We start from the raw sequence: 15626 nt of genomic DNA on the forward strand, positions 1-15626 counted from the left end.
ATGCACCCATTCACACAGCTGGCGTTGTTGCAGCGTGGTTTGAGGAACATCGGGATGAAGTTCAACACTTCCCCTGGCCCGCCCAATCCCCAGATCTCAACATAATTGAACATCTGTGGTCCATCTTGGAAACACGACTCCGGCGATGATTTCCACCTCCATCCTCTCTCACAGAACTGGCCGATGCCCTGCACGAGGAATGGTGTAAAATTCCACTTGCTACCATTCACGACCTCTATGTCTCCATCCCACGTCGCATCAAGGCTGTTCTGAAGGCGAAAGGTGGCCCGACACCATATTAACCTGGTAAGTTGCAATTTCGTTCAGGTGTTTCTATTTTTCTTATCACCATTTGTAGCATTCTTCTGACATAAGGCACTCTGACTTCATATAGCGTCAAGAAGCTAAGGTGTTGACTGGCACGGGAATGAAGCAACTAGGAGTTATAAATCTAATACATAATATACAACGCTGAGAAGGGTTCAGTGAGTTGTACAAGAAATGAGAAGTAATTTGTGCAGAATGAATAAAGATTGCGAGAAAAGGGAAAATGTCTAAGCGTGAAGATATCAGACGAAAGCAAGAGTAACGGTTGCTGTACTGGCCGTATGGTAGAGGCAGTTGACTCCGGAGCGTAGGGTTGTGGGTTCAGATCAACGTCGACTTCATTTGCTGTTTTTGTTGGTTGAAACAATTTTGTATACGAGCTGATAGCCGTTAACCAACGAAACGAATAGCATGTCTAGGAAACGAGTTTGGTACTGTCGTCAGACACCCAATATAGTGTGAAAGGGAGTTCGACCGGCCGTTGATAGTGTTGTGTAATCTTTTTTGCCTCTGGAAATGATTCACCTGACTGGACATTTCATTTTCACCAATTTAATACATCGGTATTTGGTCATGACACCAGGAAAGAATTTTAATAAAAATAGTAATAGCAACTTATGAATTCTCATTTGCGAGAGCAGTTTTGCTCAACCTTACAACGAAATATATTAAACTACTGCATTTTATATTTTATGACATTCTCAATCTACACAATTTCCAAATTTATATCGAGGAAAAATGAAACTGGAATGCTAAGCCTGTGAAAAGGATGTAAGGGAGCCAATACGATTAGAAAAAATATATGACAAAAGTAATTTATCAAAATATATATTTTCAAACAATCGTAACAATTTTTCATGAGTTTATAAACAATTAAAAACACCCGTTTATGAAAATAAAATTTCAGTATAAAATTCTAATACAAATGTACAAATATCTTTTAAATAAGTATGGTGGTACCCTTGATGTTGGATCTATTTGTGGTTCTTAATTATATATATAAGTACATCTTAACTGTATCAACATTAAAATTTTACAATAGCTATTTAACAGAAATACATGATGCATCTATCATCCAGACAAACCAAAGTTCCATTGCATTAACAGCTCGTATTTGAAGTTTTGCAGTCCATCATACGTGACACATAAGTCTCGTGCATCTCTCTGAAAACACTTAGACGTTAGGATTTTTTTCCCTTACAAGTAACATATAAAATCCCATTGGAGGTATGTGCACACGTTTCAACTAACTATAATATACCGCAGGTACAATTTGGATTTTAAAAATCAACATAACAGTAAGTTCATAAAACAACCTTGATACTCCAGTACAATTTTAACAATAACAGAGTGAATTTGTTAAGGAAATGGTGAAGAGAAGGAACAATATTTCACAAATACAAATCTATTCTACAATATATTTGTCTTAATGTTCCATATCTGTCTGCTAAACACACTATCCGAACTGACAATGGAACTTACTTGTGCATTAAGAAGTCATTTAAGCACATACGAAACAAGATGAAGTAAAACATATAGCAAAATGGTGCAACAGAAATCACAACACTTATTATAAACGTCGCACAAGCAATGTACTAAACCATAATGCAATCAATTGCCAATCTTAAGTGAAAAAACAATTGTTTAAAGTAATAATAAGTGATTCAGTTACATCTCAAGTTTAATAGGATTTTTCACGAATGTGACTAGATTACAAACAGTAAATATTTGGTACTTGTTTTCATAAAGTTATATGTATGGATTTAAAAAAATCGCTAACATGTGATTGACGCAACTCTCACAGGGAAATATATTCCAAAGTAACCTACATGTGGTTTGTTCGGAATATCCGTAGAGCTATGCCCGAAATAGGAGTGTTGCAAAAAAAAAAAAAAAATATATATATATATATATATATCTCTAAACTTTAATTAAAACTTAACTATTTTAATTAATATTTACATTAATTTAATTTATACTATAAATCTTATAGTATATAATATAAATATATATTTATAGTATAAATTTTAGTTCATATTATAAATCACTTTTACAATGGAAACAAACTAGTTCTCACAGATACGCTCCAGGTAACTATACATACAGATTGCGTAGAGTTTAAGTGAAGATTGCATTTTTGTACTTAACTATAAACTATGAAAATTTGTTTCGTTTTAATCATTTTCTTACCTTTCAATAGCACACAATTACATTATATTCGATCATGATTTTACGTGGAAAACATGGCACATAACGTTACTCTAAAACTCACCGAGTAAACTAGTAGTTATTAGTGAACTGTGTATTTTAAGATAACGGAAGCTTTTATTATTATTTATTGAAAATTTTCACTGTTTTACCCTTTGCAAATCTTACTGTTTTACAAAAATCGGATTTTGTAAATGAAATTCTAGGGCAGCTTATTTTTTTTTTTAATGGAGGAGGGGTAGATTCACTTTCTCGTTATTGACTGATATCAACTCACAAACATACAGCATACTGTACCAAAATCGAATATCTTTTTTTACGGACACTATCGTGGAAATTATCTCCTAAATCGGAAGGAGGGAGAGGAATAATTCATTCTCTCATTCCCAACTTATTTCTAAACACAAGAAGTGGGAGTATATCGGAATATTGAATATTCCACATAAATTGAATATTTTTTTACAAAAGTTATTGTGGAACATTTGTTTTGAAATTGGTGGTAAATCCACCCTCAATACATGACTGATTTCAACCTCAAGCAATGGGGATTGTGGGAAGAAGTCAAGGAAAATATATACTGCATTTATTAAAATCCAGTAACTTCTTGAGTCCTCTAGTGGGGATTGTAAGAACTCAAAGCACCACACTGCACCAAAATCGAATCAGTTTGGTACGAGTTATTGAGAAAAAGTAGTTTCTTATATTATTTAAATAAGGAAACTTACAAGTTCGGAGAACTAACCCCTTTTGCCCATTTATCCTTCACTGTTTTCAAGTGTAATTAACGGTCGTAATCAAAAGAAACTATGAACTACGTTTTACCAAAATCGGATCATTTTTAAGTAGTTTATACTTGGAAATTATTTTGTATCCATACGTACAAACTTAGAACATGAGACGGAGTTTATCCCTTATTCTTGACGAATGGAAACCAAAAACAAAAGGTTTATTTCGGAGGGTGGAACAAAAACAAAGTTTCATTAAAATTGCGCAAGGAGTAATCGTGGAACAAACAGATGACATAAATGCCGGCTGAGTCGAATCGTAGAAGTTGGCTGGCTATTCAATTATAATAGGTTTGATCTGTATTTACAAGGGTAAACATGTACAGCTCAATTGGTTTTAGCAAGAAAATTGAGCTAACTAAAAGTAGATAGTTTCTTTTGACATATTTTACGATCTCCACTTAGAACTGTATCAAACAAATACATAACTTACTTCTCTTTCACGTCTTTACTGCTATCCGGTTCAAACACCGGTAAGGGTACAAATTTTCGGTACTGACTCAGCATCGTGAGTCAATCAAGAACTACTTGAACTATAAGGTACTGAACTCAAATCTACTAAGTCAGATAATGATGATGAGTATCTACGTGCAGATTACACATCAACCTACTATGATTGCTTTTATTCTTAGTTCAATATGCAGCTATTCACGTTTCAAACAGATTAAGCATTTCAAATACATCTATTATTCAGTTACTTCGGATAACAACGAAATTTGTTTTCAAGGACTAACTGTAGAATGTGTTACGCAATTTACTTAAAATAAGCCGCTGTTTTCTTTACTCCGCTTTCCATTTCTACGGTGGAGTTGAATTATGCACAATTTTTCAAGTTAAAAAGTCGTCACTTTTATGAAATAATATTCAATATAGAAAAAACTCACTTGTTATACACAATAGAAAAGAAACATACAAACAAAGAAAAAAACTTTGTACTACTTTATGTTAACATTTCTTACCAATTACTTTGGTAGATCTACCAAAGTTTCAGTTCTCAACAAGCTCCTGTAAACGAGGCTATGTACTTATTACTAAACATTATTTTACATCACAGATTTCATCAGATGGAAAAACGTTGCACCAGAATTGGAAAGACTAGCAGTGCTTTCCAAACAATATCTGACATTCTACTGGATAGAGTGAATGATTAATACGAATGAGTAATCTTTTGAATAAGGGAGAACAGTAATTCACATAAAGTACACATATTATAATTTCAAGGCTACTGCTTCTTGAACCAGGCATACGTTCATTTAAAACTACTGAATATAATGATTTCGTGGCACATAGCTCATTCGTCACAAACAGTTATTTCAGATCTTTGCGAATGAAAGGTTGGCACAATATCAGGTAGATTGTTCTTGAGCAACAATAAGCATCTGCACTCACTCCCGTAGCAGTCTTTCATAAAAGATAATAATAAAAATCGATGCAGATGTTTCTACACTAACATGGAACGCAGTCTTTCTAACGCAACAAATGTATCGACATTTCATAAAAATATAAACTTTCAATGGGTAACAATATTTACAAATGCAAAAATTATGCCTATGTCTATAAAGAAGACAATCGATAGGCGTTATTCCTTCATATAAGAGATTAAACAATATGGTTTCACGAGGTATTAACATTTTGAATATCATAAATATAACAACAACTGATATTTTGTTAAAATCTAGTTAGATAGCACATTTCAGTAACATCACAAATAGTATTCAGAAAGCATTCTAACATAACTTCTAATTAACATCACATTTACGTCTCTCACGCAAATCAACCATACACAGAATTGATGCATAGTTCAACTACACCTCATGTACTAAAAATATGTAATGCCCATTCTGAAAGATTAAATCTACTATTGTTTCAATAATTAAGAAAACCTCATTTAAACTCAATAATGCAACTCCTTAAATGCTTACGAAAATCAAGAAAAAAAATGTATATAGTGAATGACCATAAATATTGGAATGTCATGGGCTACATAGCTGCTACCAGTCATTTCAAAGTCAGTAACATCATTCCTGGATCTTCTACGTATTTCTTTACAGTATTGGAAAATCTAGCTATCACTGCTCCCTCTATAACTCGATGATCTGCAGACCAGCTTAGACCCATTATATGTTGTGGTTTTATTTCTCCATTGTCATCATACCTTGGTAAACGCTGAAATGGTAAGAAAAACTGTTATGGGTTTGTTCTACAGATAAATGTTGAACTCATGAGCAGAGATACATAGATATAAAGTTAACGCTAATAATGTACAGTGATTAGAGGAACTCTTTTTCTTTCTTTCAAGCCCTGGACATACACCAAGTTCACACATCTAATGGATACAGTACAAAACATTTATTTTATATCTCGATCAGTTTTCATTGTGAAATATGAATGTAACAGGGATTAAAATAATGATAACTCGAGTCCAACATTAAACACAATTGTGTATACATATATTTCAGATCTCAATTCTTGGCTTTGTTTCTCTGACCGATTCCACCAAGAAAAACAAATTGGTCATTCGAGATCGATTCTCATACGTATCAAGCAACTAAGTTACGCAATAATATCATTGGGCAGAAAATATTCAACAAAATCAGCGTTAAAGCACAGATTATTTCTAAAGAAACGAAAAATCTAATTTCTTAACAGTAAGCTAAAACAGAACCAAATCGGTTCTTTCAAATCTGAATTATTAATAATAAATTATCTGAATAAATTAACAATACATCATCTGAATAAATTAATAATAAATTATATGAATAAACTGATAATAAGCTATTTGAATAAATTAATTATAAATAATGAATTAAATTCAATTATCTGAATTTTCAACATTATGCATATAATTTGTTTTACACACACGATCAGATTTTACAACAAACACATACATGCAGAATAAATTCCCTTACATACACAAATAGCAGAAACTTCTTTTTTTTTAATTAATTATAAGTATATAGAAACAACATAAATTTATATTATTTTTCTTTCTTTTACAATAACACAGCTTCAATGATCAAATTATCACGATATAATTTTCGACAAAATGTAAAACTATGCGTGTCATTTCAAATGCAATAGCATAAGTCCAGGGTCTTCTAAGTATCTCTTTGTGGTTTTCGAAACTCTAGCTATTAATGCTCCTTCTATGACTCGGTGATCTGCTGACCAACAAAGACCTATCACCTGACGTGGAAACAATTTCCCTTTGGTATCATACTTTGGAAGGCGCTGAAACAGCACGAAATATAGTTACTTTCAAGCAAGAAATATTTAGTAAAACGTTACTCAATCTAACTACGCCACAATGCTTATTGTTACAAAACTGCCCATATAGCAATTGTCATAATACTTTGAAAAACTACTTTGGAACTCGGAGGAACTGAAAAATGAAAAATCGCGAACAGTTTACACATATTATTCCCTTTCCTTGTCCAGTTCGTAACATTGCCGATACCTTGTAAAATAATGCGTATATAATAGAAGATATTTAACACAATTTTCTTGAAGACTACATGCATAAATATAATTTACACTGTTAAATTTCGATTTTCTGTAGATCTATAGATTACGAATAAATAATAACACAAACCATAATGTGTCTTTGATGTGGTAAAAAAGGATGGGTCTGAAGAAAATGATGAAACAAACAGCGGATAAAGAAAGTGGTGCAATATCTTCAAATGAATTACCTTTGGGAGAGCCAATAGCTAAGTATTTTCAGAGAGGAGACAGAAGCATGATCATATAGTAATGTGGATGGGAACTTGACAATGAAATCAGATTGAATAAAGAAATTAGTAGGAAATACGTTCAGGAGGAGGAGGAGGAGGAGGAGGAGGAGGAGGAGGAGGAGGAGGAGGAGGAGGAGGAGTAGTAGTAGTAGTAGTAGTAGTAGTAGTAGTAGTAGTAGTAGTAGTAGTAGTAGTAGTAGTAGTAGTAGTAGTAGTAGTAGTAGTAGTAGTAGTAGTAGTAGTAGTAGTAGTAGTAGTAGTAGTAGTAGTAGTAGTAGTAGTAGTAGTAGTAGTAGTAGTAGTAGTAGTAGTAGTAGTAGTAGTAGTAGTAGTAGTAGTAGTAGTAGTAGTAGTAGTAGTAGTAGTAGTAGTAGTAGTAGTAGTAGTAGTAGTAGTAGTAGTAGTAGTAGTAGTAGTAGTAGTAGTAGTAGTAGTAGTAGTAGTAGTAGTAGTAGTAGTAGTAGTAGTAGTAGTAGTAGTAGTAGTAGAAGAAAATATAACAAGGACAATAAATATTACTATTTGTGTATTTCTATAATAATATATTTTATCAATTATTTTAGAATTGTAATGATGATGCTTAACAAACGGCAAAGCACGTTTCTGTTATCAAGACTAGGGTCGTAGCCATATTTACATTTGAGCATTAACATTTGTGTAATCACAACTTAGTTGGTGGGCAAACTAAAAAAAAGTTAAACAATTATAACTATTAATTAAGCACGATTTTAACTTACAGTGTACAACTGGGCAAAGGTTCGGTCACAACAACTAGTAATAATAAAATAATAATAAAACGAAGAAAGAGAAGAAACATAACATTGTAGAAACTTTATGGGTGATTAACAGGATAGAAATGTCTTCCCATCTTTTTCTCATGGAAACAAAAAAGATTGAGCTTGGATTTTGTTGTTTGGAGCTTCCTTTCCCTCTCTCTGAAACCTACAGCTTAACATAGAAATGAAATGAAATGAAATCTTTGCGGCTAGGTTAAAGGAGACAGTGATTATGAGAAATGAATGAAATGGTGGAATGAAGAAAGTGGGAGGAAACGGGAGAACTCCGAGGAAACCCACGCACACGGTGTTTGTCCACCATAAAGTTCACTTGGCGGGAGCAGGGTTTGAACCCGAGTCTCCATGCACCAGAGGTAAACGCTCTACCACTGAGCCACCGCGGCCCCCAGCTTAACATAGAATAGTGTTCCCTACTGCAATGTGTTCAAATAGACGTAAACGACGAACCTAGGTTTTACAGAAATATTAGTGATTTGAAGTTTTACCGTGATAGGTTCGAACAAGAGGAGTTTCAAGAGACAGATGAAATTAGAACTGCCACATCTTACATAATGACAGTGCTTTGTTGGTTACTGTTCCACGATCACACTGATACCGAAAATAGCATGGCTTTTGTACTTAAATTTGATCGAAATTTTTAAAAAGAATTAATATGGGTTCGGTTCGCATAAATAGGATGCACAAGTTAGCTTATTTTATGTGCATAATTAGAAGTCAGGTTTATTTAAGTTTCGAGTTAAACAGTATCATGTTTAGCGTCATATGAGGGGTGGGTATTAAATAAAAAGAGGTTTGTTCTACCTCGTGATAATGAGAGCTGATTGTCAGCTCTCTGGTTGTGTTTTTTATGAAGTGTGTGAACCTGAATGATAAACACCCTTGGCCATTAAGTTGATTGTGAGCCACGTTTACAGGTTATGTGCCGCGGTAAAGATGAGTTTTCGTTGAGCATATTGTAAATTTAAACATTTGAGTAAAATTGAACATAACACCAATGGAATGTTTTTAATTTCTTATTGAGAGTACAAAAGATGCTACTGGCTTTTCAAAGTAAACGATGAAAGTTTATAAAGAGGAGGAGCATGATGTGGTTGATCTAGAAAAGGCTTTTGGTAGGGTAAACTGGGAATTATTGAATAGAGTTCTAAAAAGTTGGAATGGAACGAACGATGACTCGTAAGAAACTTCTATCCGAATAAACAATTATGTGTTAGAATAGAAGAAATGACAGAGGAGAGTGCAATTGGAAGGAAAGTTTGACAGAGATGTTGCCTCTCCTTAATGTTATTTCGTATCTGTTTAGAAGAGATAATGACGAAGAGTTTGCATAAGGAAATAAGGAAGGCATTATTTCGGTAAGAGGGAGATGGATTGGAGTGTATGGTCTGCAGATGATATACATTGGTACAGAACTCTGGAACGTTTGGAGCAGTTTTAACCAAACTTGGTACACATATTTCTGCGGAAGAGTACTCTTGAGGTAAGACAACCCTAACACACGTAGGGCGAAGTGGGAGGGAATACATATAAAAAAAAATGATCGAAATCATCGATATTAGTGTCGAATCCATAGTTTTTGGGGGTCCATGAGCTGACTGATGACAGTTCGATGCCCTTTAAGTCTAAGTTCAGCCTCCAGTAAGGGTAAGACCCCCTACTAATCTTAGAAGGAGGAGGTTATATACAAATATGATCAAAAACGATCGATATTAGTCTTGAATCTACAGTTTTCAGGATCGCTTAGATAAATAGTAACACTCCTGATGCCGCTTAAGTCCGATTTAAGCCTCATAAGCACCCAGGCGAGTGAAGTGAGGTCACGCAAAAACACCGAAAACGACCGATATTAGTGCCGAATCATTAGTTTTCAGCGTCGCTAACTTAATTGGTGGCAGTCCTGGTGTCGTTTAAGTCCAAGTTCAACGCCAGTAGGGGTAATACCCCCTTAGCACTCCTAGGGGAAGTGGGAGGGGAAGACACAAAAATGATAAAGAAACGACAGATATTGGTGTCGAATTCATAGTTTTCGGAGTCCCTGAGTTGATTGGTAGCAGTTCTGATGATCTCTAACTTCAAGTGGAGCCTCCAGTAGGGTAAGACTCCCTAGCACATCTAGGAAGAGTGGAGGGGGGTAACATAAAATGATAGAAAACGACCGATATTAGTGTAGAGTCCATAGATTTCGGGGTCGCTGAAGTGAACTGGGATCACTTAGCGTAGAGGAAATCACTCAATCTGAAGTAGAAACGCCAATCAAAAAATTAAAGCCCAAAACTACTCCTGGACCTAATGGAATATCTCATATTATAAAGGGGTGTACAAATGCATTTACATATGCGCTACGGATTGCATTCAACCTCTCTTTAAAAACATATTTTTTCCAGATAAATAGAAATCATTTATGGTTTGCCCAATACCAAAGATCAATAATAAATATTAAATAAAGAACTACCGGCCTATATTAATTTTATGTACTTTCGCAAAGATATTTGAACAAATTCTAAACCGACGGATAATTGACCATATACAACCCGTAATCTCATCATATCAACATGGCTTTACTCCACACAAATCAAGAACAACAAATCTTGTAATTATCATAGACTTTGTATCAAATTCGTCAGATGTAGGATATCAGGTTGATGTAATATATATAGATATTTTGAAAACGCTTTGATAGAGTCAATCACAAAGTACTCTTGCATAAGCTAGGTAAATATAATTTCTCTTCTCCATTGCTCAAGTTCTTCTCATCATATTTCAGCAATCGTAAACAAACTTTTATCTACAAACAGTATACATCAACTGATTATATTGCATATTCTGGAATTCCACAGGGCTCCATCCTACGTCCGTTATTGTTAATTTTATTCATTAACGATCTCCCTGATCATATATCATTATAAGTGACCAATTGCTTTTTGCGGACGACCTCAAAATATACGCTAGGATACAGACCATCCATGACTGTCTCAATTTACACCATGACATGGAAAATATTGCTAACTGGTATTCTCTTAATAAACTTAGTGTAAACATAAACAAATGTAACATTTTATTCTTTACTAGAAACAAAAATCAAGTATAGTTTACTTATTCAATTAATCAGAACTTACTAATAATTTAAATTCAGTCAAAAATCTTGGAAGTTACATTTGATACGAAACTAACACTTACTAACTATATAGTTAATGAATCTCTCGAGATGTTAAGGTTCATAATTAGAACTGGAAAGGAGTTTAATAAACAAAAATGTATTATTCCTATGGCCGATGAGAACTGGAGTATGCTGCTGTGATCTGGAATCCATTGCAACAGCAATACCGACACCAACTGGAAAAAGTCCAATCTAAATTTGGTATACGAGAGAACTGGAATATATCCGTCTTATGAAAACTAACACTAATACACAACTTCTATATCCCTACACTTGAACAAAAGGTGAAACGTGATAGATCTAATTTTTCTTCATAAAGTAATACAAAACAAGTTTAATTCTACAGATCTGATGTCGAAAACTAAATTTTCATGTCCCGACATTTAAAACTCGTGCTGATAACTCTGGCCTGTTCTGTTGAAAAAAAAAAAAAAAAAAAAAAAAAAAAGGAGCAAGGGCTAACGTACTATTGAAGTCGACAATTTGGAGAATATGCTCTTCTTAACAAAATATGTGTCGAGCACAAAGAAATTGACATCTGTAATATGAATTATATGTTTAAGAAAACTACTGTAAATTTATTCTGTAATACACCAACACTATAATTTGGCTTATGCCTGTTATGTTGATGACAAATAAATAAATAAATAGCGACACTTCTGATGCGGTTAAAATTTAAGTTAGCCTCCATTAGTACCCTGGGAGGAGGAGGATTGGCAACATAAAAACATAATATAAAACGAGCGATATTAGTGACGAATTCTTAGTTTTCGGGACCCCTGAGTTGATTGGTGACACTCTCTATACCATTTAAGTCTACATTCAACTCTCAATGGCACTCGTAGAGTGGTGAGAAGGGGCTGACATGTAAAAATAATCGAAAACGAATCCATAGTTCTCGATGTTGCTGAGATTATTAATTACACTCCCGATACCGTTAAAGTCCAAGTTCAGCCCCAGCGGCTGGGGATGACAGAGTGTGAAAAATAGAACATCTCAAATAACTGAGATTATTATCGAATCCATAGTTTATGCTTGTGAAGCTATTAGGTTACAATCATAATGACATTTAATCCCAAGCTTTTTGCATGCACGGGCATGGCAGATCGATTTGGAATTTGGAGGCAATATATATATATATATATATATATATATATATATATATATATATATATATATATATATATATATATATATATATATATATATATATATATATAGATAGATAGATAGATAGATAGATAGATAGATAGATAGATATAGATGAATTTATGTATATTCCAGCGTAAATCCCGAACGTCTGGAGCAATTTTAACCAAACCTGGTAGATATATGACTTTAAATCAGGAAAAAATACTGTGGGAGTAAGACACCCGAAGAGATGGGAGGTGGAATTACTGACATATAAAAATAATGCAACCCGTAGTTCTCGGAGCTGCTTATATGAATAGTGACGCCCCCAATGCCGTTTAAGTCGAAGTTCACACCTATCGGCAGAAGAGGGAGAGGTGAAAAAATATCAAAATGACTGAGATTTGTGTCGAATTCAAGTTTTCGGGATCGGGAAAACGTCTGACCCGTTTGAAATCACTTTTGGAAGATATAAAGTACCCACTTCAAGCTGGGGTTTTGAATCAATTTTATTAAAAGCGTATTCGTGGTGGTAAACTGTTTTAATATTTATGCCAAAAATAGAGAATCTTTTATTTTCTTCATTACACTTTCACTGACATAAGTATTCTAAGGGTGAAGGGGATTCAAATATTTCCTATAAACCTATTCTCCTAGTGCGAAGAAGGAGTATTTCAGCTAATAATAATATAGAACTTGAAGAAAGCTGCGAAGAATATGGGATGAAAATAAATATTAGAAAGACAAAAGCAATGGTGACTGGAATGAAGCTGCCTTTTTCAAATATAGAAGTAGAGCGTCTAGTTTTCGGTATCAAGTACTAATAATGAAGACAAGAAGTATAAACGAAAAAGAGAAAAAGCGAAATAAGCACTTAGGAAGATGAAAAACACATTTTGTGGGCCTTTGAAGATAAGTTACGAAAATGATTCATCGAATGTTTTGTGTTGGGTATTGAACTTTATGGGGCAGAAACATGCATAATGTGTAAAAGCGACAAAAAACGATTGAAGGCTTTTAAAGTATGGGTGTGAAGTGGGACATCGGTTGGGAAGGAACTGCATCATGAGGAACATATTAATAATATAACGTACGGTTGTAGGAAAAAGATACTACAACTGATGGATAGGTATTAAAACAGAAAATTGCTATGTGAATACGAAGAGATTAGCTCAGGACCGTCGTGCATGACAGTTTCTCAGTTTGCGGCAAGTGACCTCCCGGTACTTGAAGAATACTTACAATAATGACGGTGTCTTCTCTAGGTGTGAATTCAACGAAATTTAATGGATAAAGAAGTGAGAGTGAGACGAGGATCAAACCAAGATCTCCAGCTCCGGAACACCATTCTCTAGATACATACAGTATGTTTCAATAAGGGACAACAAAAAAATCAAGATTTAATTTCTCAAAGATACGTAAGTAAAGAAGTTCATGTCAACATAGGCTGCAAGGGCCGTTTTCGAGCTAGGGCCCTTTAACAGTTTTAGTACCCAATTTTTAAACTAGCATATCTCTCAAAATATCGCACGTATTTATGTCAAACAAATGGCAAGCTAAGCATATTATACACAACTAATAGCAGAAACGGCAGTTGGAAATGGTCTTGTGTAAAGGAATTTCCCACAAAAAGTCTGAAAACTTCACGATTACAGAAAGTGCAAACTAACAATTAATCTGGAATGTCCAATTAAAGTAAACAGGATGGTTCCGAAATGCGTAGCAACATTTCGTTTGATGGATTTCTCAACGTAGACAAAGAAAGAAAAAGTATCAAGGGTTCGGAAACGCGCAGTGTTTCACTTACGAAGTCTTTTGATCCGTGGCACTCTAATCTCAGAACAATCCGATAAATTATTTAAAGTGATATGTATCTAATTGTACGTACTTCTGTGCGTAACATAAACGTCTACAATGAGACTCTAACAGTTTATATATATATAATGTAAAAAAAAAAGTTCCGGTCGTTCACATTCGTTTCGTTGATAGCAAATCAGGTCAACGATCATTTGGTTTGCCTTGGAAATCAAAGTGAAGGTTATATACAGTCTGTCACACACTTTAACAGATGATATCTCGGTACTTATTTGGAACTTGGATCAAAGGATGGTACCAATGTGTAGTACTGTTATCTCTCAACAGATGTCGTTACTTGCATGACTGTAAAACATGACCCAACGTTCTCAAACTTGAAATACCACTTTAAAATATTCTTACTCTCTTCAAACGATAACCGTGTGCCAGCCATATTGATTCACTATTTTACATCACATGTTCATTTTACAGTTCATGTAAGTAATGACAGCTCTTGCGAGATAACCATACTACACGTTGCTACCATCCTTCAATCCTAGTTTCAAAAAAGCCCACATATATCATCTCTTAAAGTGTGTCCATATTTTTTAACGGACTCTGTACACTGTGTAACTAAAGCAAGATATAGAAAACTAAAGCAAACCTAGAAAAACTGGTTAGCGTGCTCGCCTTTCGCGCAAGGTCTCGGATTCAATTTTTGAAGGAATTACTTATATATATATATATATATTTAACGTCATGTATCGACGTTCGTGAGCTACTGGAATATAGAAGTAACATTTGTGGATCAAGAGAACAGAGGAAGAGATCGCGCTGTGATTCACTGAGTGGACAACATATTGTTCAGTTTAACATGTGCAACGTATTCATAAAATGTAGGGCTGCAGTTGAGAAAATGGATTGGTCGAATTTATCAATTAGATGGCCTCCTCAATCACCCGATTTACACCCAATAAACCTTCTTTTACGGGATCATGTGAAATTTTTGATGTATTCGTCAGCAATTATGGCAACAAAATTCCCCGCAACCAGAGAGTGACTGCTTCAGAAGACACGTACTCTCTCTAGAATTTGGGAGCGTGAAAAAGGTTATATGATACTACGTTCAAAGGTCTGTATACGTGCAGATGGTGGATATTTTGATCATTTGTAAGGTAACGAGATCCTGTTTTAATGACCAAAACAATTTCGTGATTTAAAGAATATTACGTCTTTCCATAGACACGTAATTTGAACTTCTTTCTCACCTGCATCTTGAGAAATTTATCAAGTAAAATGTAGCTACGCATTTTTGAATCACTTTACGTAAACTTTTAATTTGACCTTCCAGAGTTTTTTCTTAGTACCTTCTTCTATGCCTAAGCAGGTCCCTCACTCCTGCAGAACTCTCTTACACAAGACCCCTCCGAGGTGCAATTCTTTATGTATGATTTCGTTAGTTCACCGTTTCTTCGGCGTTAATACATGTTTTTAAATATATACTTGTTTCAAGAATAGGGAGCCTCAAGTTTTGAAGGAGCCTAGAACGGAAAGTAAGTCCTTGACACCTATGTTGATATTCAATCCTGAAGTTTTGCTGCGCGTCACTGAAATACCCTGTGTGTCCATCTATTACAACCGTCATAAGTGTTCATTAATATATTAGATATTGGCTAGTATTACAGATGCGAAT

General features: G+C 34.4%; 1 protein-coding gene across 3 annotated transcripts in view; it reads right to left on the reverse strand.

Annotated features, from left to right (window-relative positions):
* Positions 1 to 1139: 1139 nt before the first annotated feature.
* Positions 1140 to 15626, reverse strand: part of Dbct (Dihydrolipoamide branched chain transacylase E2) — a 54352-nt gene continuing 39865 nt past the window's right edge. For 2 of the 3 annotated variants that reach the window (XM_081762547.1, XM_081762545.1), the window contains exon 8: positions 1140 to 5486. In XM_081762547.1, coding sequence (XP_081618673.1) covers positions 5319 to 5486 — 168 coding nt within the window. In that variant the 3' untranslated portion in view covers positions 1140 to 5318. Of the gene's footprint in view, positions 5487 to 6084; positions 6552 to 15626 lie in introns of those variants that run through there. The other variant, XM_081762546.1, reaches the window with a different exon arrangement.

Source organism: Thermobia domestica, chromosome 6 (genome assembly GCF_964235325.1).
Source record: "Thermobia domestica chromosome 6, izTheDome1.hap1.1, whole genome shotgun sequence".
Taxonomy (NCBI): domain Eukaryota; kingdom Metazoa; phylum Arthropoda; class Insecta; order Zygentoma; family Lepismatidae; genus Thermobia; species Thermobia domestica.